The sequence below is a fragment of the Pseudorca crassidens genome, chromosome 4, assembly GCF_039906515.1.
Source record: "Pseudorca crassidens isolate mPseCra1 chromosome 4, mPseCra1.hap1, whole genome shotgun sequence".
Classification (NCBI taxonomy): domain Eukaryota; kingdom Metazoa; phylum Chordata; class Mammalia; order Artiodactyla; family Delphinidae; genus Pseudorca; species Pseudorca crassidens.
Window position 1 is genome coordinate 2,360,636 of NC_090299.1, and position 27,987 is coordinate 2,388,622.

The 27,987-nt window shown below is 48.4% G+C and overlaps 1 protein-coding gene across 3 annotated transcripts in view; it reads left to right on the top strand.

The window, feature by feature from the left end:
• The window catches only part of RGS12 (regulator of G protein signaling 12), a 117,491-nt gene that overhangs the window by 69,418 nt on the left and 20,086 nt on the right, over positions 1-27,987 (top strand). For all 3 annotated transcript variants that reach the window (XM_067734955.1, XM_067734954.1, XM_067734956.1), the window contains exons 6-8: positions 26,412-26,581; positions 27,001-27,093; positions 27,806-27,949. In XM_067734955.1, the coding sequence (XP_067591056.1) occupies positions 26,412-26,581; positions 27,001-27,093; positions 27,806-27,949 (407 nt within the window). The remainder of the gene's footprint in view (positions 1-26,411; positions 26,582-27,000; positions 27,094-27,805; positions 27,950-27,987) is intronic.

A 27,987-nucleotide genomic window follows, 5' to 3' on the forward strand; every position in this document is an offset into this window, starting at 1 on the left:
TTCAATTTCTTTTCTGCTTACAAATAAGAAGAAAAAGCGATCTCATTTATTCTGCACGTTAGTTCCAGGAGGTGTGTGTTATACTCAGCCATCTTTACAGGTAGAAGCACGCAGGCAGAAGGAGGGTCACACAGACACCAAGTTAAGAGGCTGGGGCCCAGGCTCTGAGGTCTGCCTCACTGCAGACCCAGGCTCACGGCGCCCTGCTCCGCGTCTCAGCCCTGGACCCTCCAGTTCCTGACACCTGCTTCCTGGGGTCACCTTACCCCATCCGCGGTCGGGGCTGGTGAGAGGATCCAGGCACAAACTCAGAACGTGTGTCCACAGAGATGTTTCATGTTCGTGCTGAGCAGGAGGTTCCGGCTCCTGGGGGCCTGGGAGCTCCAGGAACAAACTGCTTCTATGGGAAACGGGTCCTGCAGTGACTCAGGACCGGCTTTGGGGAGCAGCCTTTTCACAAGCCGCGCGGCCTCCACCTAGCCGTCGGCCTGGTTTGGGTGACTAATAAATCAGCACTTAGGAATGTTTTGTGTTCAGTTCACCTTGCCGGTGAGGTCACTTGGACTCATTTAACTTTTGGACTCATTTCACACTTCATACCTTTATTATGTGTGTTCTCACCATATAGCTAGTTTTGTGGCTTTATTTTAAGGAAGCTGGACAATGCTGCTTTCGCAATCTTTGTCAACCAGAAGTGTGTCTTTTCGATTTCTCAGGAGAGTGGCCCAAAGCCAGAGACCACCCTGTGAAGGAAGGATTAGAGGTCAGTCTCTGTGGAGGGCAAACCAGGACCAGGAGGGAGTCCAGGGAGGCAGATTCTACCTCAAGAAAAGGAAGAACATCCTAGCACGTGAGAGGCTTAAAATGCAATGACCTGCCTTGTGGCAAATTGTCCGAACGCTTATTCACCCCGGATCCCCCCGTGTGGGAACGGAACCCTGGGGAGCTGGCGGCCACAGCTTGGTGGCACTGTAAGGCCTTCCCGAGCAGAGGGGAGAGAGCCTTCCAGTCCCTGAACCGGGGGTTTGGCACAAGGCAGCTTTATTGTAATTAAAGTTTACTCTCTTATTTTCTTTCTTTTTTACCCTGTAGTACCAAGCAGCTTCGCCAGGACTTCCCCTCCCACCCAGCTCCCACACCCTGGAAGGGCCAGGCTGTCTCTGCCGATACTGGACCCGCCCTTTGAGGTTGGGAAGTTGGGGCATTAGGGAGCTTTCGAATAAACGCCTGCACCTGCAGGCACGTGACCATGGGGGACGCGGCTCTGGCTCCTGGGGTCTGGGGTCTGGGGTCTGGGGCACGGGGCACGTTCTCTCTAGCTGCTTCATACACATACCAACCTAGCCTTTCCAACCTCGCTCTTTCTCCCCAAGCATGCTGTGGCCCCAGGGTCTCCCCGTGACCTTCCTCCGTCTCCGCCCCCTGAATCCCGGCCCCTCCCACTTCCTCCGCCTAAACTCCGCCCCTCGCGGTTCGCTCCACCCCCCAGGCTGGCAGACTTCCTCCCCTAGTCTCCCGCGGCCCCTCAGACGCGTGGGGTCTCGGTGGGCTTCCACAGCACTGTCCGCTGCCAGCGTGGTCTCCCCGGCCTGGGGCAGCGCCCCCCGGAGCCCTGCGCCGACCACCCCGGCCTTCACTTGAGCGTCAGCCTAGGCTTCATCTCCTTCCGACACTGCTGACGAGGTACCATCATTTTAATTATTTATCGGTGTCACTGGCTTGTCTGCTCCCTCCACCCACTGGACAGTGACCTTCGCGCGGTGGCTTCAGCACAGCGATGGCACGGGAGGTGTTTGTCAAGTGAATATTGAATTCGGGCATTTACAGTATGGCAGACAGCAGGGCCTCGGGGCTAAGGCCTGCGTTAGGCCGTTAGGGCGGTGGCTTTCAGTTTTTCCTTCTTCGTGAAACCCTCTCAAAAAAGAAGCAAGCGAGCTTAGTAGAATCCCATTCTGTAAAATACGGCAGCAGAACTGTCTGCTGGGCGTGGCCGGGGCCTTTGAGGATGCTTCTGCGTCCGCGGCCCAAGTGTCCACGGGGACACGCATGCAGTTTCTTCTGTCTGACAGATCGTTCTGGAGTGGATTTTAAACTCTGTTGCCATAAATTAATAAGCAGTACTTTGTAATATTTCTGATTATTGTTCTAACATAAAAACCGGGACCTTTTGAAATCAGAAATAATATCTGAGATGAAAGACATGCATTCTTTAATTGTTGTTTGTTTTCTGAATGGAGACGGCCTTTGATTTTATGTCTACTGTCTGCCCTGCTTTTCTCCGTCTGCCCCTTTCCAACGAAGTACAACTTCGGCCAAGCAATAGGACGTCAGGAAGGGGGCCGGCAGGTTAGGAAGTGACAGGGAAGGCGGAGCGGTGGGGCTCCGTGTCACCTGGCAGCTGCGGAGCCCTGGCCACTGAGCCCGGGTGTCACCAGCCTGGGGCACTGACGTTGGCTCCATGAACTCTGGGCCTTGCCTGAGCCGGTTCAGTCCCGGGACTCAGTACTGGGAGAGGGGGACGGGGGTCTGGTGGAGGCTCTGCGCTTGCTGGTTAGTTCCTTTGTAACTGGTAGCTGAGAGGTGTGCTGGCAGGTTAGGCTCATCGGTAGTTACAGTCAACGTGGAGAGCAGCTGAGTATGTGGTGTCGGGCCAATGGTCCCTTAGTGACCAGGACTACGTCATAAGCCTGGGCTGTGAGATGCAGCCAAAGAGAAACCGGTTATAGGCGAGGTCAGCGCCCTAGGTCGTGCTCGGTACCCCACCCGTGCGTGTTGTTCGGACTCACTTCTGATATCAGTAACCGCTTCCTACGCGAGGCTTTCTTTTTCCCTTTTAAAAATTATTTTATTTTACTTTTTTCCAGCTTTATTGAGGTATAATTGATAAAAAAAATTGTATGTGTTTAAGGTATATGGTGTGATATTTTGATGTACATACACATTGTGGCATGATCACCACAATCAAGCTAATTAACACATCTGTCACTTCACGCAGGCACCTTTTGTGTGTGTGGTGAGAACACTGGGATCGACTCTTCTCAAATGTCAAGTGTACAAAACACTACGATTATAGTCACCACGCTGTACTTACTCATCTCACAGCTGACACTTTTCATGCCTTGACCCATGTCTCCCCATGTCCCCCTCCCCCCAGTCCCTGGCAGCCACCATTCTACTCCCTGCTTCTATGAATTGGACTGTTTTAGATCCCACATAGAAGTGAGATCATACAGTTTTTGTCTTTCTGTGTCTGGCTTACTTCATTTAGCATGTCCTCCAGATTCATCTATGGTGTTGCAAAGGCAGGATTTCCTTCTTTTTTTTTAAGACAATAATATTCCATTATACGTTTTATATATATATATATATATATATATATCTCCACACACCATAATTTCCTTATCCGTTCCTCCATGGGCACTTAACTTGTTTCCATATCTTGACTGTTGTGAATAATGCTGCAGTGAACATGGATGCATATATCTTTCGAGATCCTGCTTCATCTGGATGAATCACCAGGAATGGAGTTGCTGGATCCTATGGTAGTTCTAGTTCTAATTCTTTTGAGGACCCTCCAGACTGTTTTCCACAGCAGCTACAGCAATGTACATTCCCACCCACAGTGTAGGAGGGTTTCCTTTTCTCCACACCCTCTCCAGCACTCACCTCTTGTCTCTGATAATAGACAAGACTGTCGACTAATGGGTGTGAGGTGACATCTCATTGTGGTTTTGGTTTGCATTTCCTTGAGATCAGTGATGTTGAGCATCTTTTCATGTACCTGTTGGCCATTTGTATGTCTTCTGTGTCTAAGAATATATTCACCTCAGGTCTTTTGCCCGTTTTTTAATCTGCTTATTTGGGTTTTTGTTATTGAGTTGTATGAGCTCCTTGTATATTATGTTTATTAATCCTTTATCAGATAGGTTTGCAAATCTTCGGAAGGAGTTCTGATCACGTGGCCACCGTTAAGCAGGTCAGACCCTCGGCCTCTATGCTCTCACTCACCAGGGAGGTTTCTAAGAGCCCAAGAGTGTTCTCTGCTCCTTCTTTGAGAAAGTCAGTCAGTTATACTCAAAGGCAATTTAGTTGTAAAAGGTTTTTTTCTATGTTATTAATTTGATTTTTCAGACATATCTTGCCTCTTCTTTTACTTTTTATTCATTTTGTAATAGTATTGATTTTGTCCTCAATCTGTTTCATCAACTGTGCTTTCTCCCCTTTCTCTCATAGAACATGAAGAATTTCTAAAGCTTTTTAGGCTGTGTTTTCTTCCAGACCAGACTTTGTGTTTGCTTTTTGCATATTCTATACCTTCTTTCCTCCGTCCGCCCACTCATCTACACATCCATCTACCTACCCATCCATCCACCCACCCACCCACCCATCCATCCGTCCATCTGTCCACCCACCCACCCACCCATTTACCCATCTATCACGTCATCCTCCCATCTGTGGATGTCAGCGGTCCCCATGGCCCTTAACGCTGTGCTTTCTGGCACTGACATTCTTGAGCCCAGAGAGACCACAGTGCCGAGCTCCCGTGTCCTTCCTGCCGGAGCTGACACCCTCAGCACTAGTTGGGCTCTACCCACAAGGGTGTATCCTTGACTTTCCCTGTTTTGTCGGTGCACCTTCCTTCCCCAGGACACCTGCTGGGGACTCAGGGATGGGTTAGACTCAGAACCTGTCAAAACGTTCTCATTTTTTCTCTTTTCTTTCTCTTTTTCTTGTTTGAAGCTTACGGCATCAGACGGTGCCGTCTTTTCTGGTTGCTTTTGCTAAGTTTGTGGCTGATTTTTACTGCCCCTCCTCCGCCCCCGCCTGTGCCGGACGTGGGGGGAGGAGAGTCGGTGGCTCGTCTTCACGTTGCCCACACTTACCTGGGCAGCTGCCGTGTGTCGGTTTGTTTTGTCTTGTTTTGAAATAACTTTCAGTAGGAAACAAAAGAGCAAAGTAGGTGGTCACAGACTAGAGCCTCCAGTCCTCTCCGCCCGTTCCTCCAGGTGCTGGGCGGTGAGTGGTCTCAGGCCCAGCAGATCGCTTTCCAGGGCCCACCGGGGCTCCTTCCCCAAAAGTTTGTACACACCTGGCCAGGGCTGAGCGTAGCTCAGTGGGCATGGCTGCGGGGCCACATCTCCCGGTTCTGCCCGCTCCGTGACCCTGCTGGACACCCGGGGAGCCATGGTGAGCACAATCTGGGCCATCTCCAGCCGAGGGTCCTCATTCCCCACCTCCAGCCTTGGGACCCCTCCCGCCTCTCGCCTAAGGCCAACCCTCAGCCCTCCATCCAGGTCTGCCTCTCAGCTCTGTTTCCCTCGCGCTTTACTAAAGTTCACAGTAAACTTTGGTTTCCAGAAGTGACTCTTACTGCTTCAGGGGTTTGGGGTTTAGAGGGTCTCTCCTTTAACACCATCGTGTGTGAGAGAATACGTCAAGGCACAGAAAAACTCCTGTTGCTTTGGTCACTCTCTGGAAAGAGCTGACTTCCCCCGGGCAGCTCTTGGCTAGCCGCCTGCCCCCAATCCGCTCACACCGTGCACTCCGCGGCCACGGAGGGAAGCTCGCAGGCCGCGGTCGTCTCTCTCTGTGTCTTGTCTTTTCTCGAGGCCTGATGGCACCTTCTCTGCCTGCCTGGTGGGGTCGCGGTGCAGGAGTGGGCCCTGCGCGTCAGGCCGCTTCCGGGGCTCTTACAGCAGCTGCCTGGTGGTGTGGGTTACGTGCCTGTTAATTGAGGGAGTTAAACTGCACCCTTCTTTAAGATACTAGGTATTGGGTCTTCCCTGGTGGTCCAGTGGTTAAGACTTTGCCTTCCAGTGCAGGGGGTGTGGGTTCGATCCCTGGTCGCGGAGCTAAGATCCCACATGCCTCACGGCCAAAAATCCAAAACATAAAACAGAGGCAATATTGTAACAAATTCAGTAAAGACTTTAAAATTGGTCCACATCAAAAAAAAATCTTTAAAAATAAAATATGAGGTACTATGATCTCTAGTATTTTTGGCAATGAATTTGCATCCTGTAAAATTATGAAAGAGAAGGAGAAGTGTAAAGGTTTCAGAGTGGTGTCATGGGTATTTGTACAGAATTCTGGTGAAGCCATACTTTCCTCATCAGAAGAACAGTGCAGCCTAATTGCACATTTTCAAAAATGTTTGCTAACTAGTAGAGATGGAATGTTAATTTGTTATTTGCTGTGTGGGAGGGGTTGTTTTAACCAGAAGTCTTTATTTCAGTTTAATATATTGTAACATACCTTATGGTCTGCTTTGAACCTAAAAATTATACCCAGAGTTGCATAGTGTATTTATAGGGTACGAAGTACTAAGTATTTTGTAAACACTAGTCAGACTTGGAGTTTAGTTCTTGGAAGGATAGCGACTCGATTTCTGCCAAGATTCTTTGCAGTGTGCTGATTTCTTTCCAGTTCTACAAGATATTTGGAGAGAGTTTTTATTAGTAATTATTTATATTGTGAAATTTTTTTCAACCAAACAGAAGTTCAAAAGTAATAAACCAGTGACCACATACCTTCCTCCTAGAAGCCACGCCAGCTAACGTTGGGGCGTATTTGCCTGAGGCCTTTCCTCCAAAGCACTGCAGTCACTGTGGAAGGGGGTCCCCTTTGTGACCCCTTCCTGTGTGCGTTCCTCATCCTCCCCCCAGAGGCCCCACCTGCAAGCAGGTGTGTCTCCTTCCACTCCAAGGGGATTGATTAGTTTGATTCTTGGGGGGAAAGCGTCTCTTAGGAAACCGTAGCATGCAGAGCAGTGTAAGGACTGGTCTAGTAAGCCGTGTGTCCCGTCAGGGGAGCAGTCACCCTGAGGCAGCTCCCGCCAGAGCCCGTGTTCTGCCTCTCACACGAGTGTTCACTCATGATTTGTGCCCTTTTTTGGTATGTATTACACTTCAGTGAAGCGTTTACTAAAATAATTAATATTGTTTTAAATGCTGGAAGCTTTTTACCTAAGGACTTGCCAAGTGGCTTGAAAATTTTATTAGATTCACTCTCAGGAGAATAGGTATAACGTTGCTCAGAGAAAGTATTACACAGATTGGGTTGAAAATCTGATTGGCCAAAATAATTTAGGGGAAAGGTCTAGAAGTCGACCTTGAGGTTGGGGAGGGCTCAGTGGCTTTTTGCAAGAGCTCTACCTAAGCAGCTTTTATGCAGATTAAGAAAACTAAGGAGAGAAAGTAGAGGCCTTTGGGCCTGCCTTCTCAGCTTGTAAGATTTTCTCTCTCGCTGGTTTTCAGCAACTTAATTACGATGAGTCTTGGGTTGGTTTTGTTGTGTATCTGCCATTTGGGGCGTGTTGAGTGTCAGATACTGTTTACCCCTCTCCCACTCTGGGGACTTGGGCTTTTCCTACAGGCCACTGAGACTTGTTCATTTTCAGCCTTTTTTTTTTTTTTTTCTCCATATGCTTCATAGTTTCTTTTGTTCTGTGTTTAAGTTCACTGATCTATTCTACAGTGTTTAATATGCTGTTAATTCCATCCTGTGGACTGTTCATTTCAGAGGTTTATTTTTCACCTCTAGAAGTTCCTTTCAGATCTTTTAGAACCCTTCACTTCTCTCCTGACATATTCACGCTTTCCTTTAAACTCTAGAGCGTGTTTACAACATCTTTAAGCGTCTTCAGGTCTCTCACTGCTCACTTATCCTCGCTGTCACTCCTGGGTCTGTTCTACTGCCTCATTTTTCTCCTGGTCGTGGGTCACATTTCTACATCTTCTCATGTCTAGTGGTTTTCGACTGGCTGCGGGATTTTGTTGTCTTCCCTTGAAGAGTATAGGGCTTTGTTCTAATTGGCAGTTCAGCTACTTGGGGCTTGGCTTGGCCCCTTTGAGGCTTGTTTTTACGCTTTTTTTTTCTAGGCCAAATCTAAAGTCGCTTTCACTGTAAGCTAGTTTAGCCCACTACTGAAGCCTGACACATGTGGGGTCTCCTTTGAAGGCCAGGCATTCAAGCAGAGCTAGTGGGGACTCAGAAATCTCACAACCCTGTGTCAGTTCTGGGAACGTTCATCCTGCAGCTCCCAGCTCTTCTTTGCCTGGCCTCATGGGCTTCGCCCCGTGTGCACACACCTTAGAATTCAGCAACAGACTCCAGGGGTCTCTTTTGAGATTTCTGGAGCTCTTTCTTCACTAGCTTTCCTCCTGGCACCTGCAAATTCCAGCCTGGCCTGGCCTGATTCTAATCTCTGTCTCTTCAACTCAGTGCTCATGCAAGACTTCTGCCCATTTTCCTGCTAGATCATCTACTTTTCCTTATTGGTATGTAGGAAATTTGAAAAAAATTCAAATTTGAAATTTGTAGGAAATTTGAAAAAATACATTGGATTTATGTATTCAGGTGAGCTCCCCCACAGCTTACCTGTTCATTCTCTTCATGGTCTCTTTTTTTTTTTTTTTTTAATTTATTTATTTTGGCTGCATTGGGTCTTCGTTGCTGTGCGCGGGCTTTCTCTAGTTGCGGCGAGCAGGGGCTACTCTTCATTGAGGTGCTCAGGCTTCTCATTGTGGTGGCTTCTCTTGTTGTGGAGCACGGGCTCTAGGCACGCGGGCTTCAGTAGTTGTGGCACGTGGGCTCAGTAGTTTTGGCACGTGGGCTCAGTAGTTATGGCTCGCGAGCTCTAGAGCACAGGCTCAGTAGTTGTGGCGCACGGGCTTAGTTGCTCCGCGGCATGTGGGATCTTCCTGGACCAGGGTTCGAACCCATGTCCCCTGCATTGGCAGGTGGCTTCTTAACCACCGCGCCACCAGGGAAGCCCTCTTCGTGGTCTCTTTTGGTGACCAAAAGTTTTTAATCTTTGTATCATCCAATTTATCATTTTCCCTTTCTGTGATGCTTTTTATATCCTTTTAGAGCAGGCGTTGCCCTTCCCAAGTTCATGAAGGTAAAGCCATCGTTGTTTTATCTTCTGCATTGAAAGCTCTGATGATCTGCAGCTGGTATTTGTGTATGCTGTGAGTTAGGGGACAAGAGTCATTTTTCCCGTCTGGGACCCAGTTGATCCAGCTCCATTTATTGAAAAGGCGATCCTCTCCCCACTGAAAGGAAGCAGCACCTTTATCAGGTAATCGTATATTTGTGGGTCTGTTTCTGGCTTCCAGCTTCTGTTCCATTGGTCTCTTTGTCATTGGATCAGCACCTTGTGTCGTCATTACTGTCGTTCTGTCGTGCGTTCAGAGATCTGGTTGTGTAGTCTCAGGATGGTTTTGCTTATTCCAGGCCCTTTGCCTTTCCTTACACATTTTGGAGCTAACTTGTGAGTCACTGCCAGTTTTCCAGAGTCACCTTGGCTTCTTTCTGTCTGAGCTGGGGGGGTACAGCACTTTGGAATCTGGGTGTGACGCTTTCACTGGAAGTGTGGCGCAAGCCGCTAACAGCCGTTGATATTAGGGCAGCTGGTTTTCTCATTGTTTTGTGACTGTGCACTTGTGATCTTCATTACGTAGCCACTTACTGTCTTGCTCTTTAAAAATCTTCAGGTCATTCCCCCAGGAATAAATACTAAATCTGGCTTTGTTTGCCTTTTGAAAAACTGTTTCTTTTAGATGAGTGACCTCTATCAGTATCTAAAACCAGCATTAATCGAGATTACTTCAGGCCAACGTGTCACCCTCAAACAGATGCTGTTGTTCAGAGAAGGGAGGGAAAGCCTTGTAACGTACAAGACTTTGCAGGGACTTGCGTGTAAGGTGACCCGAGCACCCGAGAGAGGCTGGTGGACAGGCCGTGCTCGCCTCTGGGAGACGGTGGATTGTCGCGGGATGTGCTGCTTCTGGTGGTGGGAGAGATGGAGGCGGGCAGCAGGGCCTGCTCCAGCCAGAGGCCCGCGAGTCCAGCGGAGCCAAGCCCTGAGATGAGAGCAGAGGCTGTCCCTCATGTGAGTTTGGGGAGATGGGAAGAGCCAGGAAAAAGCCGAGAAGGAGCATCCAGGGTAGTGGAGACCTGAGAGAGGATGACTCTGTGTCTGTGAGGAGAGCGCAGGGTGAGGAGACCTCCACTGGGGGGCGGTCACCACGTCGGCAGGGGTGGGAAGGAGCAGGGTCGGGAGAAACAGATAACAGGGCAATAACAAGAGCTCTGCTTTGGACCTGTGACTTTTGAGATGGTTCGCAATTTCCAGGTGGAGATGTGGTGTAGACAGTGGGGTAACTGAGTGTGGATGCCAGAAACGGTTGCGCCTGGAAAGCATGAGCTTAAGGGTCATCAATCCACCAGTGGACTTTAGTGCCTTGGCAAGCTGGAGTAATTAGAGATCATGCAGAAAAGAGAAGTCTCAAACCTATGAGACAAGTGGGAACTGGAAGACGGCTGGAGACGTGAGAGGTGATAAGACACACGAGTCAGAGCATGGACTGGGTTAAACCCTGACTCTGCCACCAGCTGGCCACCTCAGTTCTCTGTCTGTAAGATGGGTACCAGGACCCATCTTACAGTGCTACTGTGAGAATGACAGGAACTGATACCTGCGATGCATCTAGAACAGTACGTGGCACATAATGAAAAGCTATGCAAATGATAGCTGCCGTTATTATTGTCAATATCACTGTTGCTGTTTTCATTGCATTTCCAATATAAACGGTACTAGGAGTGGATAAAATTGCCTAGAAGAACTACATAGAGAAAAGAGCCTAGGACAGGTCCTGAAGAAGATTATAAGAGCAGTGGAAGAGAAAGGACATCAAAGGAGAAAACTCTCCTTTTAGATTGTTTAAAATTCAATTTTGAAACAAAAGGACACAGGAAGATTGAAAAAATTAAATGAAATTAATTATTTTCTTAGGTAGATACTAAGGAAAAAGAAAATTGGTATGGCAATATTAACACCAGACAAAATAATTCAAGTGAAAAAACAATAAAAAAAGAGGAAAGCAGGCAGTGTGCACCAAAAATAGAGTCTCTCACTTGTAAACAAAGTTAGATGAACTACAGTAAAAGTGGACAAGTATTCTTAGGGGAAGACTATAATATACCTTTTTCAGAAACTAAGAAATCAAGTGATAAGAAATAGAGTAAGATCACAGAATGTTGAATTATAAAACAGACAACGTAAATTTTATATATATAAAATTTTACATCCAATAGAGAGTACACTTTTTTCCCAAAGATACATGAAGTATTTACCAATGTTGACAATATACTACTCCAGAAATGCAGTTGCTACAAATTAAAAATATATTTGTAGCACACAGAGCACATCTACTGTCTGCAGGGTAACAGAGCACATCTACTGTCTGCAGGGTAATTAAATAGAAGTCAATTACAAAAAGACAGTACAAAATAAACTGTACATTTGAAAGTTTAAAACTATATTTCTAAATAATTCATGGGTCAAGGAGAAAATTAAGCTGGAAATTATAATACAGTTTAGAACTGCTCAGTAATTATAGTGCTACATATTAACACCAGTGCGATATAGTCAAAGTGGTTTTCAGAGAAAATTTTGTAGTATTAAATGTATATATTATAGAAAAAAAAAGTTGGGAAATACGCAAATAAGCTTTCAAAACAAGGTAGGGAAAAACATAAAGTAGAAATTAACAAAATGGAAAACAAAACAAACAGTATATAACTGATTAATACAACAAAAAAATAAGTCTTCAGTACGTGTGATCAAGAAAAAGAGGGAAAAAACATTAAGAATGAAGAAGAAAGAAGACAAAGATGACTTCAAAGATAACAGAGAACTAAAGTTATAAGAAAATTCTACGAATAACTTTATACTAATGCATCTGATTACCAGGTCAATTGGACAACGTTTAGGAAAATATGGTTGGCCTAAGAAGAAAAGGAAACTTTGGTTAGATAAATCAACATAAGCAAAAAAGATTTGGAAGTCAGAGATCTACACCGCAAAAGGCAACATGCCCGAACCAATCTATAGGCGAGTATATCGATCAGCTTGGGGTAAAAGATGTTGCAAATAACAAATAACTCCAAAATCACAGTGGCTCTAAGAAAGCAAAATTTCTTTTTTACTTACATTATACGCCCCCTGCAGGTTGGCCTTGTTTTACTTTGCGTGTTTTCGCTGTCGCAGCAGCTCCTCTGTGGGACACTGTGAGTCTTGTGGCAGAGCCGGGCAGTGCTTCCTTCCCAAGCACGACGTGCTACGCTCTCTCACCTCACAAGGCCAAGCCTGACACTGCGGTGGGGGCACGGTAACCCTCCCACAAGCAGGGGCAGCAAATATTTTGGACTTGACGTGGTCTACCACACAGGGTATAGAAGATGGGAAGCTACCCTACCCTGCTCGTATCAAGCCAGCATAACCTTGATACCAAAACCGGACAAGTATGGCACAAAATTGAATTATTGGCCAATTGAACTTAGTGAACAAATACGGAAACTTCCTAAATAAAACTTTAGCAAATTGAATCCAGCAGTGTTTTCATTTTTTCAATGCATCCTTATGAAGTGAGGTTTATTCAAGGAGTGCAAGGATAGTTTAACATTAGAGGCTTTTCCACTCAAGTCACCATTTATTCCTTCGACAGTTATTTTTAGAACTCCTACTCTCTTCTAAAAACTGTTACAGGCACTGGGGATACATTGGTGAACAAAGCAAAGTCCCTGCCTTCATGGCGCTTACACTTCAATAAAGGAATATCACGGTCACATAAGCAGATTGTATTATATTAATAGATTAAAGGGGTAAAACTGTATGATTATCACAGTGGAGGCAAAGGAGTATCTAATAAAATTAAGTCCCCATTCCTTTTTTTTTAAAATTGAAGTATAGTTGATGTACAATATTATATAAGTTACAGGTGCAATACAGTAGTTCACAGTTTTTAAAGGTCATACGCCATTTGTAGTTGTTATAAAACATGTTGTACATTATATCCTGTGTTGTACGTTATATCCTGTAGCTTATTTTCTACACAGTAGTTTGTACCTCTTAATCCCCTCCCCCTATATTGCACCCCCCTTCCCTCTCCTCACTGGTAACCACTAGTTTGTTTTCTATACCTGTGAGTCTGCTTCTACCCATTTCATTTTTTTAAAGTCATACTTAATAGTTAAACATTAGACCCAGGAATAAGGCAAAGATGTTTCATATCTTAGCAACTATTTAACATTATATTGGAGATTCTGGCCAACACTATAAGGCAAGAAAAAGAAATTTTAAAACTTGTAAAGGAAGAAACGAAGTCATCATTATTTACAAATGACATTCTCATCTAACTAGAAAACCCACAGCATATCAGTCACATGGCCAGGCCTGACTTTTAGAGCTAATGGAGTTCAGGAAGATGAAAAGTAGTAGCTTTCCTAAACAATATACATTGTTTTGATAGGAACATATGTATGTTTGTAAAAGCGTAACAAGAAATTTGGATCAACACCAAGTTAATAAGGTGGGTTTCCTCTAGGGAGGGGAGATAGGACTAGAATTTTAGGTAATGATCAGTAAGGGATTTTATTTTTTATGTTTAAAATTTTTAAGTAGAAAATATTTTATGAATTGTGCATTAAAACTGTAAGATGTTTATATTTGAAGTTACATGCCTTTCAGCCTGTGCCATCTCATTAGCTTGTATTTGGAACACGTGATCTATTTATCCAACCAGTATTATTGAATGCCTACTATGTGCCTGGTACCACTCGTCACAATACTCTTAGGATGCCAGTATAGTTACTACTGTGGCTCTATAGAAAGGTGAGGTGACTTGGTGAGGAGTGGAGTTCTCACAGCATCCCTGTGGCATGAGTACACGGTTGTTACTGCAGCGTTACAGAACGGGGAGGACAGTGTGACTCCGGAACCCACACCGTGAACCACCACAGCTGTGCCAGGTAGAGCCGGGCGGAGGCTCTGGCTCCCAGGACAGGGCTTGCCACAAAGTAGACCTTCAACAGATGTATGTTGAGAAATGAGGAGGAGGGCGTGGCCCCATTTACCTCTTACTCTCATCTTAACGGCCCGTCCAGTTTGAGGAGGAGAACATGGAGGATGTTGGGTTCCCCCGTGTAGTGGAGCCCTGATCTATTATTCCATAGAAGAGTCAGGCTCGGCAGATCCTCGGGGCAGGCGGGGGGAGAGAGGGCGCACCTTTATTTTTATTTATTTTTTGCACCATGTAATTTGTTTTCAGTCTGAGACTATATCAGACTTTCAAAAATTGCAGCTGTAGGACAAAGAACTTTTCCTGTACCATTTGAAAGTAAGTTGCTGATATGATACCCTTACCATCTTGAATACTTTAGAGTGAATTTCTTACAAATGAATACATTTTCCTGCATAACCAAAATACAGCCATCAAAATTAGGAAATTAACACCGATACATTGCTACCATCTTATCCTCACACCCTGTTCATTTCGCCAATTCATAGTAAATGTCATCTTTATGGTAAAAGGATCCAGTTCAGAATTACATTTGGCTTTTAGTTGTCGTGGTTCTTTTATCTCCTTCAATGGAACAGTTCCTCCTTCTTCGCTTGTTTTTCGCATTCACGCCGCTTTTGAAGATTGCAGACCCCTAGTTTGTCAATGCTACCTCAATTTGGGTCACCTCTGCCTTGAGCGCCACCCACTGGAGACATCCAGACCAGGGGTGGGGCTTTGGGAGCCCCACCACCCAGCACCGCCTCCCGCAGGAGAAGGGGCAGGAGAGCTGCCTGCCTTCTTTGGGGGTGAGGTGGGGGCGAGGTAAGGACCCCTCAGGAGCCAGCCTGGTGACCAGAATTTTGGAGCCCAGTCTGGGACAAATGACTTTCTGAATTTGATTGCTTTATTTGGAAGTCACATAAAAGACACAGGTATTACATTCGTTTAGTTTTGCACCTGACATATTATCTTCATTATTAAAATTATGTGAAATCATAACTGTTCCAGAATCCCAGGCTATGGATGCCACAGCCAGAAAGTACAGTTTATACCTGACCCAAAAGTAAGCCTTTCCTATGTCTCGGTATTACCTCTTTCCCACTGACAGGAGTGGCCTCCCAGTGCCATCCCTGATGAAGGCGGTGCCTGCCCCGTGCGTCCTTGATGATCTCATCCCCTTGATCCTTTTCCTTCTCTCATGGTCAGCCCACGAGCCCCCTGTCCTGTTGGGGAGGGTGCCCGTTGCCTGGCCCCCCACCTGCACGGTCTCAGTGCAGGCCTGGCACCTGCAGCTGTGCCTCGGCTGCAGGCAGGGGTGAGCGCCAGTTTTGAGTCTTCCTTGTGGAGCCCCCATTCGGGGTCCTTGGGCTTCTGCACTGAGCAGTGGCCTCCAGACAGGGTCAGGCCACAGCTGGAGGGTTCACACTTCACGTGCGGCTCTTGGCCCCAGAATAAAACGAGGTCTTCACAGAGTGTATGTATTTTATTCACTGAGATGAAATACACTGATTTCACTAAGGAATTAGTAAGTGAATAATGTGAATTTTTTTCATTCAAATCAACATACTAAATGAATTTGATTAGGGCTAATCTTTGAAAAGTGTCCCGCGTCCCTTTCTGGTGAGTCCTGGAGGCGCCCTGTGGTCAGATGCCGGCTAGTGGGCAGCCCACGTGTGGTCACAGTTGCTAGCACTGTGCCTTGAATCCCGAGCGCTCATGTGACAAGTGACACGTCCCCTTTGCGTGTCGCGTTACTTCCCACGCTGACCCTTTTTGGCTACCGTTCTGCCCACTCACACGGCCTCGCGAGCTCTCCCAGCATCTCACCCCCATCTGCTTGGCATTTCAGTCTCCAGAAGGACTTGTGTCATTTCAGACACGGAAAGTTTGTTCTGCTCTGCTCTGCCAGAACAGTTATAAATCGACTCTCTGGTGGTGACTCCAGGAAAGACTCAGCATTTAGGTTTCTGGTGTTTGGGCCCACATTTCCTGTGGCCCTGGGAAGTATATGGAAGGATACTGTACACTGAGCGCTGCCCTATAGACCTGGGAGGCGTTTGCCTGCTCTCCAGGGCTGTGACATCTGGCCAGGAGTTCATGAACGGTGACACTGGGAGCGTCCCTTGGAGCACATGGACGCTGTCTCAGCACCTTCACCAGCTAATCTCAGGCTGGTCATAGGAGGGCTTCACACTTCAGCAACTTCCTTTGTAAACTGGGCTGATGGATCAATAGTTTGCAGACTCTGTGCCGAGGAGGTGCTGTCAGGCTCCATAGACATTTCATTCTCATCGTCAGAAGGGCTCTGTAAATAGTGGCAGATCTTTCATGAAGGAGGTGCTAGGCTGCCTGCCCGAGGCCGCACCAGGTCAAGCAGAGCGCGGCCGAGGTCTGTCCCACCTGTTCTTGTCTGTATCTTCTTCCTTCCCAGTGGCCCAGTCCACACACAGGGATTCCATATGCGATTGCTTTGAGAAAAAAAAAAGGCCTGCTGCTTTAAATTTGTAAAACGTGTCAGGGCTGCAGCTGGGGAATGAAGTGAATGCTCTTAGGGAGCCTACTGTGCGGTGTGGGCAGGACGTGGCAGACTTGGACATGCAGCTGAGCCGGGGAGGGCGGGGGTGGGGGGAGGGCCGGGCAGCCCTCCCTGTGCATCCACCTTTCAGTGCAGAACTCGGGCAAGTTCCAGAATTCTAAGTTCAAGCCTAGACTTCAGGGCGTTTGAAGAGAGGAGAATAGAATATATCTTACTTAACAGCACGTTAGCTTCTTTGATATTTTTTCAGTATTTAGATGCGTGGTGTAAAGATCTTAACTTGTACTCTTGCACAAAGCCCTGCAATTGTTAATTTCTCCCCTAATGAGAAAACCAAGACATAAAGATATCCAGGCCCATGCAGTCTATTGCATTATGCCACCCAGAGCCAGAATGACCATCATGGGCCTGAGTCTCCACCTGGGTTTTCCCCCAGAACTGAATTTTACCGTTGAAATGGCCGAATGGCAGATATTCCCAAGGCCTGGTTTGAAGGGTGGACCAGTTCACTTGATGAGCAAGTACAGGCTTTAAAAAGTAAATGACATGGGCTTCCCTGGTGGTGCAGTGGTTGAGAGTCCGCCTGCCGATGCAGGGGACACGGGTTCGTGCCCCAGTCCAGGAGGATCCCACATGCCACGGAGAGGCTGCACCCGTGAGCCATGGCCGCTGAGCCTGCGCGTCCAGAGCCTGTGCTCCGCAACGGGAGAGGCCACAGCAGTGAGAGGCCCGCGTACCGCAAAAAAAAAAAAAAAGTAAATGACGTGATGCTAAAACTCATGGAATCCTGCACCTAGGACTGTATATTTCACTGTATGTGGATTTTATCTCAAAAAGAACTGTAAACAAAGATTAAAGTCTAGTTAGTGGTTTTGTTTTTGGCAGTGTATGCGTTATCAGTTCTTTTTTTAAAATAACTTTATTTATCTATCTATTTATTTATGACTGCGTTGGGTCTTTGTTGCTGCGCGTGGCTTTCTCTAGTTGCAGTGAGTGGGGGCTACTCTTCATGGCAGTGCACGGGCTTCTCACCGCGGTGGCTTCTCTTGTTGCGGAGCACGGGCTCTAGGCGCGCAGGCTTCAGTAGTTGTGTCACGTGGGCTCCGTAGTTGTGACTTGCGGGCTCTAGAGCGTAGGCTCAGTAGTTGTGGCGCATGGGCTTAGTTACTCTGCAGCATGTGGGATCTTCCTGGACCAGGGCTGAAACCCGTGTCCCCTGCATTGGCAGGCGGATTCCTAACCACTGTGCCACCAGGTAAGTCCGTGTTATCAGTTCTTAAAGTACCTTCTGTGTATTCTAGGCTTCAGCAGATGAGCAAATACACCAAGAATAGTGGGAGCCCAGTTCTCCGCTGCTGGTGAGGGAGTTACAAATATGGGACAGGAGAATGTATTGGGGTTAGGGTTGGGGTTGGGGTTTAAGGTGTCAGTATGAATTCATGGTTTTAATAGGTGGATGTGAGCATGTAGAAATAAGTAGATAAATAGTTGTGCACCTGTGTATTCATAGGCATGTGTGGGTATGCGTATCAGTATTTCTTAGCTCTGTCCACTGGAAGGGCCTGGAAGCAACAAAAACCCCCAGTAGCAATGAGTGCCCCTTGTGTCCAGATCTTGGTGTCCAAACACCACTCCTCAGTGAAAGGAACTGGGTTCCTTGGAGCAAAACTGATTCCTGGTCTGGAGCACGGAAAGTACAAAATGAGTCCCACACATGTTCTTACACCAGAAAATAAGGAGGTGCTCAGTGCATGATGGGGGCTTACCAGAAGGCCCCAGGTGCCGGCTTGAAGGGAGGCAGAGCATAAAAACAGAAGTCCATTGAGTGCATACTGATGTAGATAAATGAGTTTATAGTAAGTGGGCGAGGAGGGAAAGCTCTTTCATACAGTAAAATGTGGAGGAATTATGGTGTCAGAAAGTCTTCTGTGGGGACTTCCCTGGTGGCACAATGGTTGAGAAGCCGCCTGCCAATGCAGGAGACATGGGTTCGAGCCCTGGTCTGGGAAGATCCCACATGCTGCAGAGCAACTAAGCCCGTGCACCATAACTACTGAGCCTGCGCTCTAGAGCCCGCGAGCCACAACTACTGAACCCGAGTGCCACAGCTGCTGAAGCCCACACGCCTAGAGCCCGTGCTCCATAACAAGAGAAGCCACCGCAATGAGAAGCCTGCGCACAACCAAGAGTAGCCCCTGCTCGCCGCAACTAGAGAAAGCCTGTGTGCAACAATGAAGACCCAACGCAGACCCAAAAATAAAGAAAATAAATTTATATATATATAAAGAAAAGTCTTCTGCAGATGCTGAAATACTGGACACAAGCTTGACGAGGAACAAGAGCCATCCATCAACTCAGAGGGCAGGTTAGCGCCTCCACAGTGGAGAGCCCGGCACCCCAACCAAACAGCACCAATGCTGCAAGGGACTGACGCCCCTTCTCCTGCAGAGAAGTGCAAGGAGGACACGCGCGGGGCACCCATCGCTCCCGGAGTGCTCCTACCAGGTCAGCAGGAGACACCAGGCAGCCCAGACTGAGGGGCAGTCCACAGAAGAGCCGGCCCATGTCTGGGTCTAGAGACCAAAGAGAGGCTGGGGGCTTTTTTAAAAAAATAATTAATTAGTTAGTTTGTTTTTATTTATTTGTTTTATTTAATTAATTAATTTATTTGTTTTTGGCTGCGTTGGGTCTTCGTTGCTGCGCGGGCTTCCTCTAGTTGCGGTGAGCAGGGGCTGCTCTTTGTTGCGGTGAGCGAGCTTCTCACTGCGGTGGCTTCTCTAGTTGCGGAGCACGGGCTCTAGGCACATGGGCTTCAGTAATTGTGGCTCGCGGGCTCAGTAGTTGTGGCGCACGGGCTTAGTTGCTCCGCAGCACGTGGGATCTTCCCGGACCAGGGCTCGAACCCATGTCCCCTGCATTGGCAGGCGGATTCGTAACCACCACACCACTAAGGGAAGCCCCAGGCCGGGAGCTTTTAAAGAGACACAACCACTAAGCGAACCTGAATTGGACCCTGGATGGGGAAATAGCCAGAAAGGACATCGTTGGTGAAACTGGAACTCGGACTGTGTCACTTTCTCCAGTTTTGATGGCTGTGCTGTGGTCGTGAAAGAAAATGTCCCCGTACTTCAGAAATTCACACTAAAGTATTCAGGGGTGAAGAGGTATGCTGTCTCCACCTTAATCTCAAATAGTTTGGGAAAAGTTACTGGCGTGTGTGTTTAGAGAAGGAGACTGGGAGGAAGGGAGTGAAGGGGAGAGGAGAGAGGATGACACGGCCGGTAGAGCAAGATGTAGACGGCCAGTGAATCTGGGAAAGGGTGTATGGGAGTTCCTTTAACTGTTTTTGTAATTTTCTGCAAGGTTAATTTATGTCAAAATTAAAAGCTGCCCCAAAGGATGGCACGTGTGGCTCTAAGAAAGGGGCAGCTTTAGGTCCAGTGGAGGTGTTTTCGGACCTCGCTCAAAGTCCTGTCTCCCCAGTTTATCAGCTGTGCTAGTAACTCTGCCTTTCTGAGCACTGCCTGAGTCCCTGGGCAGGTGAGGGGCCCGACGCAGAGGGACTGGGACCCCACGTCCCGGCCTGACTGCCTCTGCGACCCCTGAGCTCTGCTGCCTCATCAGCAGATGGCTGCACTTCAGAAACGTGAGGTCAGAAAGGACATTGATAGGAAAGTGGGACCCACTGGGGCTCTGCTGCATCGTTAAACACTTTTCCTGCATTGTTTTCTTGGAAAATGTTGAGATTGATTTAACACCTTTTTAACAGAACTGTCACCTAGTTGTAGCTGTTTATGCAGCAGTGTCCACCCAAGGATCTATGGCCGCCGGCTCAGCCTGAGAGCCAGATCCAGCCCCCGCCAGTTTTTATAAACAAAGCTTTCATGGGACAGCCACGTGCATGCTTTGCTTTGACCTCAAAGTGCTCCTTGCGGTTTAAAAGTGGTTCAGTTTGGGGTAGTTGCTTATTACTTAGCGAGTACTTATTCCTGATACTATGCAATTTTTTAATGAGAAGGTGATCACCTTCTCATTAAAAAGATAAGTTTTCTGTTTATGGGATTAAAATGTTTTAAATAGGGGAATTAAGAGTTTTATTATAAAAAGTATTTTTTTTTTCCTTTGCCGCTGCTAGTTTAACAGAAAACAAGCGCCCAGAGGCCCCCGGGGCTTCAGCCTCAGCTCTTGTGCCTCTGAGAACAGCTCTGGAGCTTCTCTGCCTGCTGAATAATTCACAGTCGTGGCAGCAGCAGGCTAAAGGTCTGCTCTGAATTATGGATGCGTCTCCTGTGATGCTTTGTGTTAGGTATACTGGCGGCTCCTTCTCCGTGAGCTCCAAGGGAGAGACTTGCCTTTGTCAGCCTGTGGCCTGGGATCTCTGGAGAAAGTGCACTAATTTACCTCTTTGGGGAGCGTGAGCTAAGCAACAATGTCTCTGTGTGTGGCCCGAGCCCGGGGCCCCGGGGGCTGTGCTGGCTGACCCTGGTATGGATTCAGAGGGGTGGTTTGCGGTGAATGGTTGGAAGTATTTGGTTAAATGGCATCACAGTGGCTCTTATCGGCTCTGCCCAGGTAAAGTCCCTCTGGTCTGTGCCTTGTCGTGGTTGGCGGGGGCAGGCAGACTGCGCGGTCTCCAGGTATGTGTGCCGAGGGGGCCCGTCCGCTTGGAGGCCGGTGGCAGTTAGCCCTATTACCTGACCTTGAGTTGTGATTTAAATATTTAAAGTGCTGGAGGTTATGGTTTGGATGAGATATTCTGGTGAGATAATGATGGGTGAAAGCCTAGAGTTACAGAATTATCTATAAAATGTTAATAGTAAGGCATTCTTCAAGTTATTTGCAACACGGTAACCTGCATGTTTGTCCAGCCAATGTAAAGGTGGTGGCTTTCCTAGTTTTCAGCAGATCTGAAACAGACTTCAAAAACTTTCTCACCAGGAAAGCATTTCTCTGACTTAAACTGGTGAATTGAAAGGAAAAAAAGAAAACCAACTGTGACAACAGAAACCAGGAAACGTTCTCTAAAGTGAAGCTGTAAGGTGGGATGTGGGGTGTCTTCCATGGACGTGTTTTTCTTTGGCTGGAGGATGAGTGTGTTGTTTTCCAAGCACCTGACACCCCAGAGAGACTCAGGCAGTGGCTTAGACATAGTGGGGTTTCTTCCATCACCTGTTCTGGCCCTGGAGTTGGGGTAGGAATCCTGGCGTTCGAAGGAATTTTATTTGTGTTCAAGGGCAGTCCTCCCACACATGTGCACTGTTTTCTGTGTCGAGAGCAATTCCAGAGTGAGTTTAAGGTGGCGTGAATTATGAAATTCAGAACTTGACAATGGCTGTCAAGGCCCGGTGACTCTCCGGTGTCATGGACACACGGAAGTGCTAGGATCTTGTCATCCCCGAGGGGCTCTGCACCCACCACATGGCTCTCCACATTCTTCTGCAAGAAGCTGCCACCTAGAGATTCGCCAGGAGATCTCACGATGACAAGAGCTGTGTACTGACGTGCTTTACGCAGCCAGGCATTGTCTCGAGTTTTCCCACTCTGAAGAGTGTGCACATTCCCAGAGGTCTGGCCGAGGTGGAGGGAAACGGCCGGGGCTGCGGCCTCAGGCAGCGTGGTCTGGCCCTGGAGCTGCTCCTGCAGGGTCACTGCTGTCCCCTCTCGAAGCTCCTGGTGCCTGAGTTGAGGCCCAGGGAGCAGGCATTCAGGTCCCAGAAGCAACAGTGTGGGTGTGTCGGCCAGAAGAAACAAAAGAGCCTGTGGGGAGGCCCGGGGAGCCAGCGCGCACGATAGCTTTCTGACTTCGTGGGTCAGATGAGAGCTGGGGTCCCGGGCCTGCGTCCCCAGCTGAAATGACTCTTCCCAGGAGAGGCTCTGTCTGCAGGCAGAGCCCAGCCCAGCCCTCCACCCCACCCCCCACCCCCCCGCCCCTTCTCAGGCACAGCGCATCTTTCTGTGCAGGACACCAGTGCCCCTAAGACTCCACGGCAGGAACCGCCCTGCTCCCACCAAGGCATCAGAAAAGGCAGGCCTCAGGGTGTGCCTGCCGCTGGCCGGCTGAGCCGAGCAGCCCACAATGAGCGGCCGGGGGGGCCTTTCTTTTTTTAATTGTAATGTTTAATGTTTCTTTATCGATTAGACTTTTAAAGTGTCAGTTATTGATCTGTGAGTCTTCAAAAATAATTCATATCGGCTAAATCTTATAAAAATGGATTGGTATACGGGTCATCTTTCCCTTAACACGTGTATTCGGTCAGCGTTCATTTTTCCTTCACTCAATCCCTCCACAAACTTGCAGCGCTGGGCAGGGCAGGGGTGGGCGCCTGGGAAGCCTGCCCACACACCCCCCGCCTCCCTCGTGTCCTGTGTGCACTGGTCTGCATTGCTCTGCCTGTTGCGTGTTGGAATCCACACACCTTTTGTTTGACAAGTAAAAGCTGCAACACCTTGATGGGTTCAGCTGCTGTGTCTGCAGTTTGCCCCCGACCTGTCCTCACCATCCAGCCTCAGCCGACCTCCGCTGGCCGCTCTCCACGTGCAGCCAGAAGGACAAAAAGTCCCTTCTTTTTTATTATTATTAACGGAATGTTTTATTTTTAGCATAGATGTGATGGCTTTTTTTTCAATATTTTTTATTTAAGTATAGTTGATTTACAATGTCATGTTAATTTCTGCTGTACAGCAAAGCAATTCAGTTGTGTGTGTATATATATATATATATATATATATATATATATATATACACACACACACACACACATTCTTTTTTAAAAATATTCTTTCCCGTTATGGCTTATCCTAGAATATTGACTACAGTTCCCTGTGCTGTACAGTAGGACCTTGTTGTTTATCCATTCTCTATATAATAGCTTACATCTGCTCATCCCAAACTCCCACTCCATCCCTCCCCCAACCCCCTCCCCCTTGGCAACCACAAGTCTGTTCTTTATGTCTGTGAGTCTGTTTCTGTTTTGTAGATAAGTTCATCTGTGTCATACTTTAGATTCCACATGTAAGTGATATCATATGATATTTGTCTCTCCATCTGGCTTACTTCACTCAGTATGATCGTCTCTAGGTCCGTTGATGTTACCGCAAATGGCATGGTTTCACTCTTCCTTATGGCTGAGCAGTACTCCAGCGTGTATCTATGTGCCACGTCTTCATCCTTTCCTCTGTCAATGGACATTCAGGCTGCTTCCATGTCCTGGCTATTGTGAATAGTGCTGCTGTGAACATAGGGGTGCGTGCATCTTTTCGAATTATAGTTTTGTCTGGATATATGCCCAGGAGTGGGATTGCTGGATCATATGGTAATTCTATTTTTAGTTTTTTGAGGAACCTCCATACTGTTTTCCACAGTGGCTGCACCAACTTACATTCCCACCAACCGTGTAGGAGGGTTTCCTTTTCTCCACACCCTCTCTAGCATTTATTGTTTGTAGACTTTCCAGTCTGACAGGTGTGAGATGGTACCTAATTGTGGCTTTGAAGTGCATCTTTCTAATAATTAGTGATGTTGAGCATCTTTTCATGTGCCTATTAGCCATCTGTATTTCTTCTTTGGAGAAATGTCTATTTAGGTCTTCTGCCCGTTTTTTGTTTGTTAGTTTGCGGTACGCGGGCCTCTCACTGTTGTGGCCTCTCCCGTTGCGGAGCACAGGCTCCGGACTCGCAGGCTCCGCGGCCATGGCTCACGGGCCCAGCCGCTCCGCGGCATGTGGGATCTTCCCGGACTGGGGCACGAACCCGTGTCCCCTGCATCGGCAGGCAGACTCTCAACCACTGCACCACCTGGGAAGCCCTGCCCGTTTTTTGATTGGGTTGTTTGTTTTTCTGTTGCTGAGTTGTATGAGCTGCTTATATATTTTGGAAATTAAGCCCTTGTCGGTTGCATTGTTTGCAAATATTTTCTCCCATCTTGACATTCCCTTGTTTATCGCTGTCCTCCAGGGTGAAATCCACACAGCTTGGGTGCCCACCTCCCAGCCCCACTGGCCTTGCCTGCCAGCTCTCACAGCCACACGGGCTGTGAGCCGTGTTTCTTCTGCCACAGGGCCTTTGCACGTGCTTGTCCCCTTGTGGAAGGCTTTTCCCGCTTTCCTGAGGTCGGTTAAGTTCTGTTCATCCCTCAACTCTCAGTTCAGCCATTATTGCCTTAAGGGGAAAAAGCTGGAGGAAAATGTTTTGGTGCTCATACTTTACCGAGTGTCTTTAAAATAGACTGTTTCATCTTTTGAGGATGACCCTGTTTATCAGCATGAAACGTAGCAGGGAAGCTTCTCTGCTCGGCCCCTGATGCTGCCCCGGACGCTGGTTCACGGTTCACATTCTCTTTGGCTCCGTGTGGGGGTCCCTGGGGCTGGGGGCATCTTAAGCCTCTACTTAGTGACAGATCATACTCTTCCTCCACTTTCCTTTGGTTTATTGATCTTTTTTTTTTATTGATGCGTAGGTGCTCTTAAATATAAAGAAAATTAGTCCTTCAGCTGTGTAACGTGTTACATGTATTTCCCATAGTTTCTTATTTGTCTTTTGCCTTAGCTTACAGTGTTTTTTACAGAGATTTGATTTGATTTTTTTGAGGTGTAGTTGACATACAACATTATGTTAGTTTCAGGTGTACAACATAGTGTTTCAAAATTTGTATATATTGTGAAATGATTGCCACAGTGAGTCTAGCTGACTTCCCTCACTGGGCACAGATGCAGAATTCTTTCTTGTGATGAGAACTTCCAAGATCTCCTCTCTTAGCTCCTTTCACGCGCGCGATGCAGTGTCGTTGCTTACACTTGCCGTGCCGTGCCGTCTGTCCCCAGGACCTCTTTCTCTTACGTCTGGACGTTTGTACCTGCTGATCCCTCCACCCACATTGCCCCCCACCCCGCCCACTGCCTCTGGCACCAGCCGTCTGCTCTCACACACAGAGGCTTCCAGTCTGTCTCTGACGCCTCTGGGCGGGAGCCTGCCGGATGCCCTCACTCAGGTATCTCAGAGAACTGTCCCATGCTTTCTTCTAGTATTTCTCTGACTTCACTGTTTACGTTTAAATCTTTGGTCCGTGTGGCATTTTTTCTAGTGCGTATTGCAAGACCGCCAACTTGGTCACTCTCCAGCTGGTCACAGTTGACCCTGTAGCGTGTATTGAGTGATCCGGCTGTGTCCTGTCCCAGTGGCGCGTCTGCTTCTGCAGCGTCATCGTTCAGGATGCGGCGTGCGACGAGTGTAACATTGGGTGGGGCTGGCCCTGCCTCCGTGCTTTTGTGTAGTTTTCCAGCATTTCGTGTTTGGTTTTCCACGTGAACCTTTACACTCAGTTTGTCTGGTTCTAATAGAACGTGTACTGGGAAGTGTGTTGGTAGGAGAGGTTAATTTGGGGGGATGGGAGTCTGTGGTGTTTAGTCCTTTGTTGCCCCTGTTACTGGACACAAATCACACGTGAAGACATGGGGTCTTCCAGGACCCCAGCCCCAAGGAGAGAGAGGAGAGTGTGAGCGTGTGCCTGCCTGTGAGCGTGTCAGGGTGCGTGTGTGAGCGTGTGCCTGCCTGTGAGCATGTGTGAGCATGTGTGAGCGTGTGCCTGCCTGTGAGCGTGTGTGAGCATGTGAGCGTGTGTGAGCGTGTGTGAGCATGTGCCTGCCTGTGAGCGTGTGTGAGCGTGTGCCTGCCTGTGAGCGTGTGTGAGCGTGTGAGCATGTGTGAGCGTGTGTGAGCGTGTGTGAGCGTGTGTGAGCATGTGCCTGCCTGTGAGCGTGTGTGAGCGTGTGCCTGCCTGTGAGCATGTGTGAGCGTGTGCCTGCCTCTGAGTGTGTCAGCGCACGTTGAGGAGCGGGTTTCCGATCACATACACACAAAAGTCGTTCCCACTCGGCCCAGTACCCAGGGTGACCAGAACGATGCGGCCACGGTGTGGGCACTCGCCGCACTGTGTCGGCTGAATGCACCTCCTGTAGAAGACAGATGGTGAGGGCCCCGTGGGCAGGAGGGGGACAGGCCCGCAGGTGAGTGAGGTCTATGCTGCCCCACAGAGCTGAACGGCGCCGACCTGAAGGACTGCGTGAGCAACCACAGCCTGAGCAGCAATGCCAGCCTCCCCAGCGTGCAGAGCTGCCGGCGCCTGCGTGAGCGGAGGGTTGCCAGCTGGGCCGTGTCCTTCGAACGGCTTCTGCAGGACCCGCTCGGAGTTCGCTACTTTTCCGTGAGTCTGATGGGCAGCGGGCACCTCCTGCAGCCGGCCCCAGGGCAGGGCTGGGCAGGGCAGACGTCTCGTCCTCCTGCTTCTACCCCGGACGCTCAGGCCCAGGGGCTGGAGGGCGCCTCTCTCTGCTGTGAGGAGCATCAGAGCTTCTTGTGAACCGTTGGAAGCAGCTGCCTGCTAGCCAGGCCGGCTACTAGGAAGGCATGCTCAGCTCCTAAGGAAACAGCTGGGAAGGCCCAGGTGGTCCCAGTGAGGGCGGCTTTTAAGTTTGCTCCCAGGTAAATTCTGGAGAGGCGCTTGGCACCCCTGGTTTCTGGGAATAATGAAACAGAGCACAAGAGGAGGGAGGTCCCACCGCCACTACTGACGTACCCTTTTCCGAGGATGGTGTGAAAGTTAATCTGTGGTGTTTTTCGTAGGATTTTCTAAGGAAGGAATTCAGTGAAGAGAACATTTTATTCTGGCAGGCCTGTGAATATTTTCATCATGTTCCCGCACACGACAAAAAAGAGGTACGTTTCTTCCGGCTGGGAAGTGGGAGTGGTTAAAGGGCAGGGTGATTTGAGCGTAGGTTCACACATAGTGTGGTTTGAAAAGTCCGTGTAAAAATATTTTCACACGATTAAAAAAAATTTTTTCAGAATGTTTCTTAATATATATGATATTTAATTTTGCCTAAACATAGCTTGCATAAATGGCCCTAAAACTTTCAGCACATGTGCTGCCACTCCGTGTGTGGAAGGGGATTTAAGAGAAAATCCTGGGCCATCCTAAGGATGCCCATCCGTACGGCCCCCCTTGCAGGCTGCGCGGGGGCAGGTGAGCCCCGCTGGTGTGGGTGCTGACCCGCGGCGTGACCCGCTCTGAGGCAGCCTGTGCCCCTCCCTCAGAGGAGGCCTCTTCTCTGCTTCTCACGCTCCGTGCTGCCCGGACCTCCCTCCCACTTTGGCGAGACCACACCATGCGACAGCACCCGCGCCGCCCGCACCTGGATGCCCCCGTAGCAGCAGCACAGCCTCGGTCTTTGGAACATTCAGATTGCGCTTTGACAAAATTTGGAGAGGAGCTGATTTATTGAAAAGTTTCATACTGGCTGGTACTTCTAGTTATTATCCAAGCAAGAAATATTTATTAGGCCCCAAGAAAATGTGTCTCCATTGCCTGGACCCGTGTCAGAAAACACGTGTGTGGTCTGCATGTCCCACTCACATGCTGTCCCGTCAGCTCTCCTACAGGGCCCGCGAGATCTTCAGTAAGTTCCTGAGCAGCAAAGCCACCACGCCGGTCAACATCGACAGCCAGGCCCAGCTGGCGGACGACATCCTCAGCGCCCCGCACCCCGACATGTTCAAGGAGCAGCAGCTCCAGGTGACTGCCCGGGGCACGGGCAGAGGACTCGGGTCCCG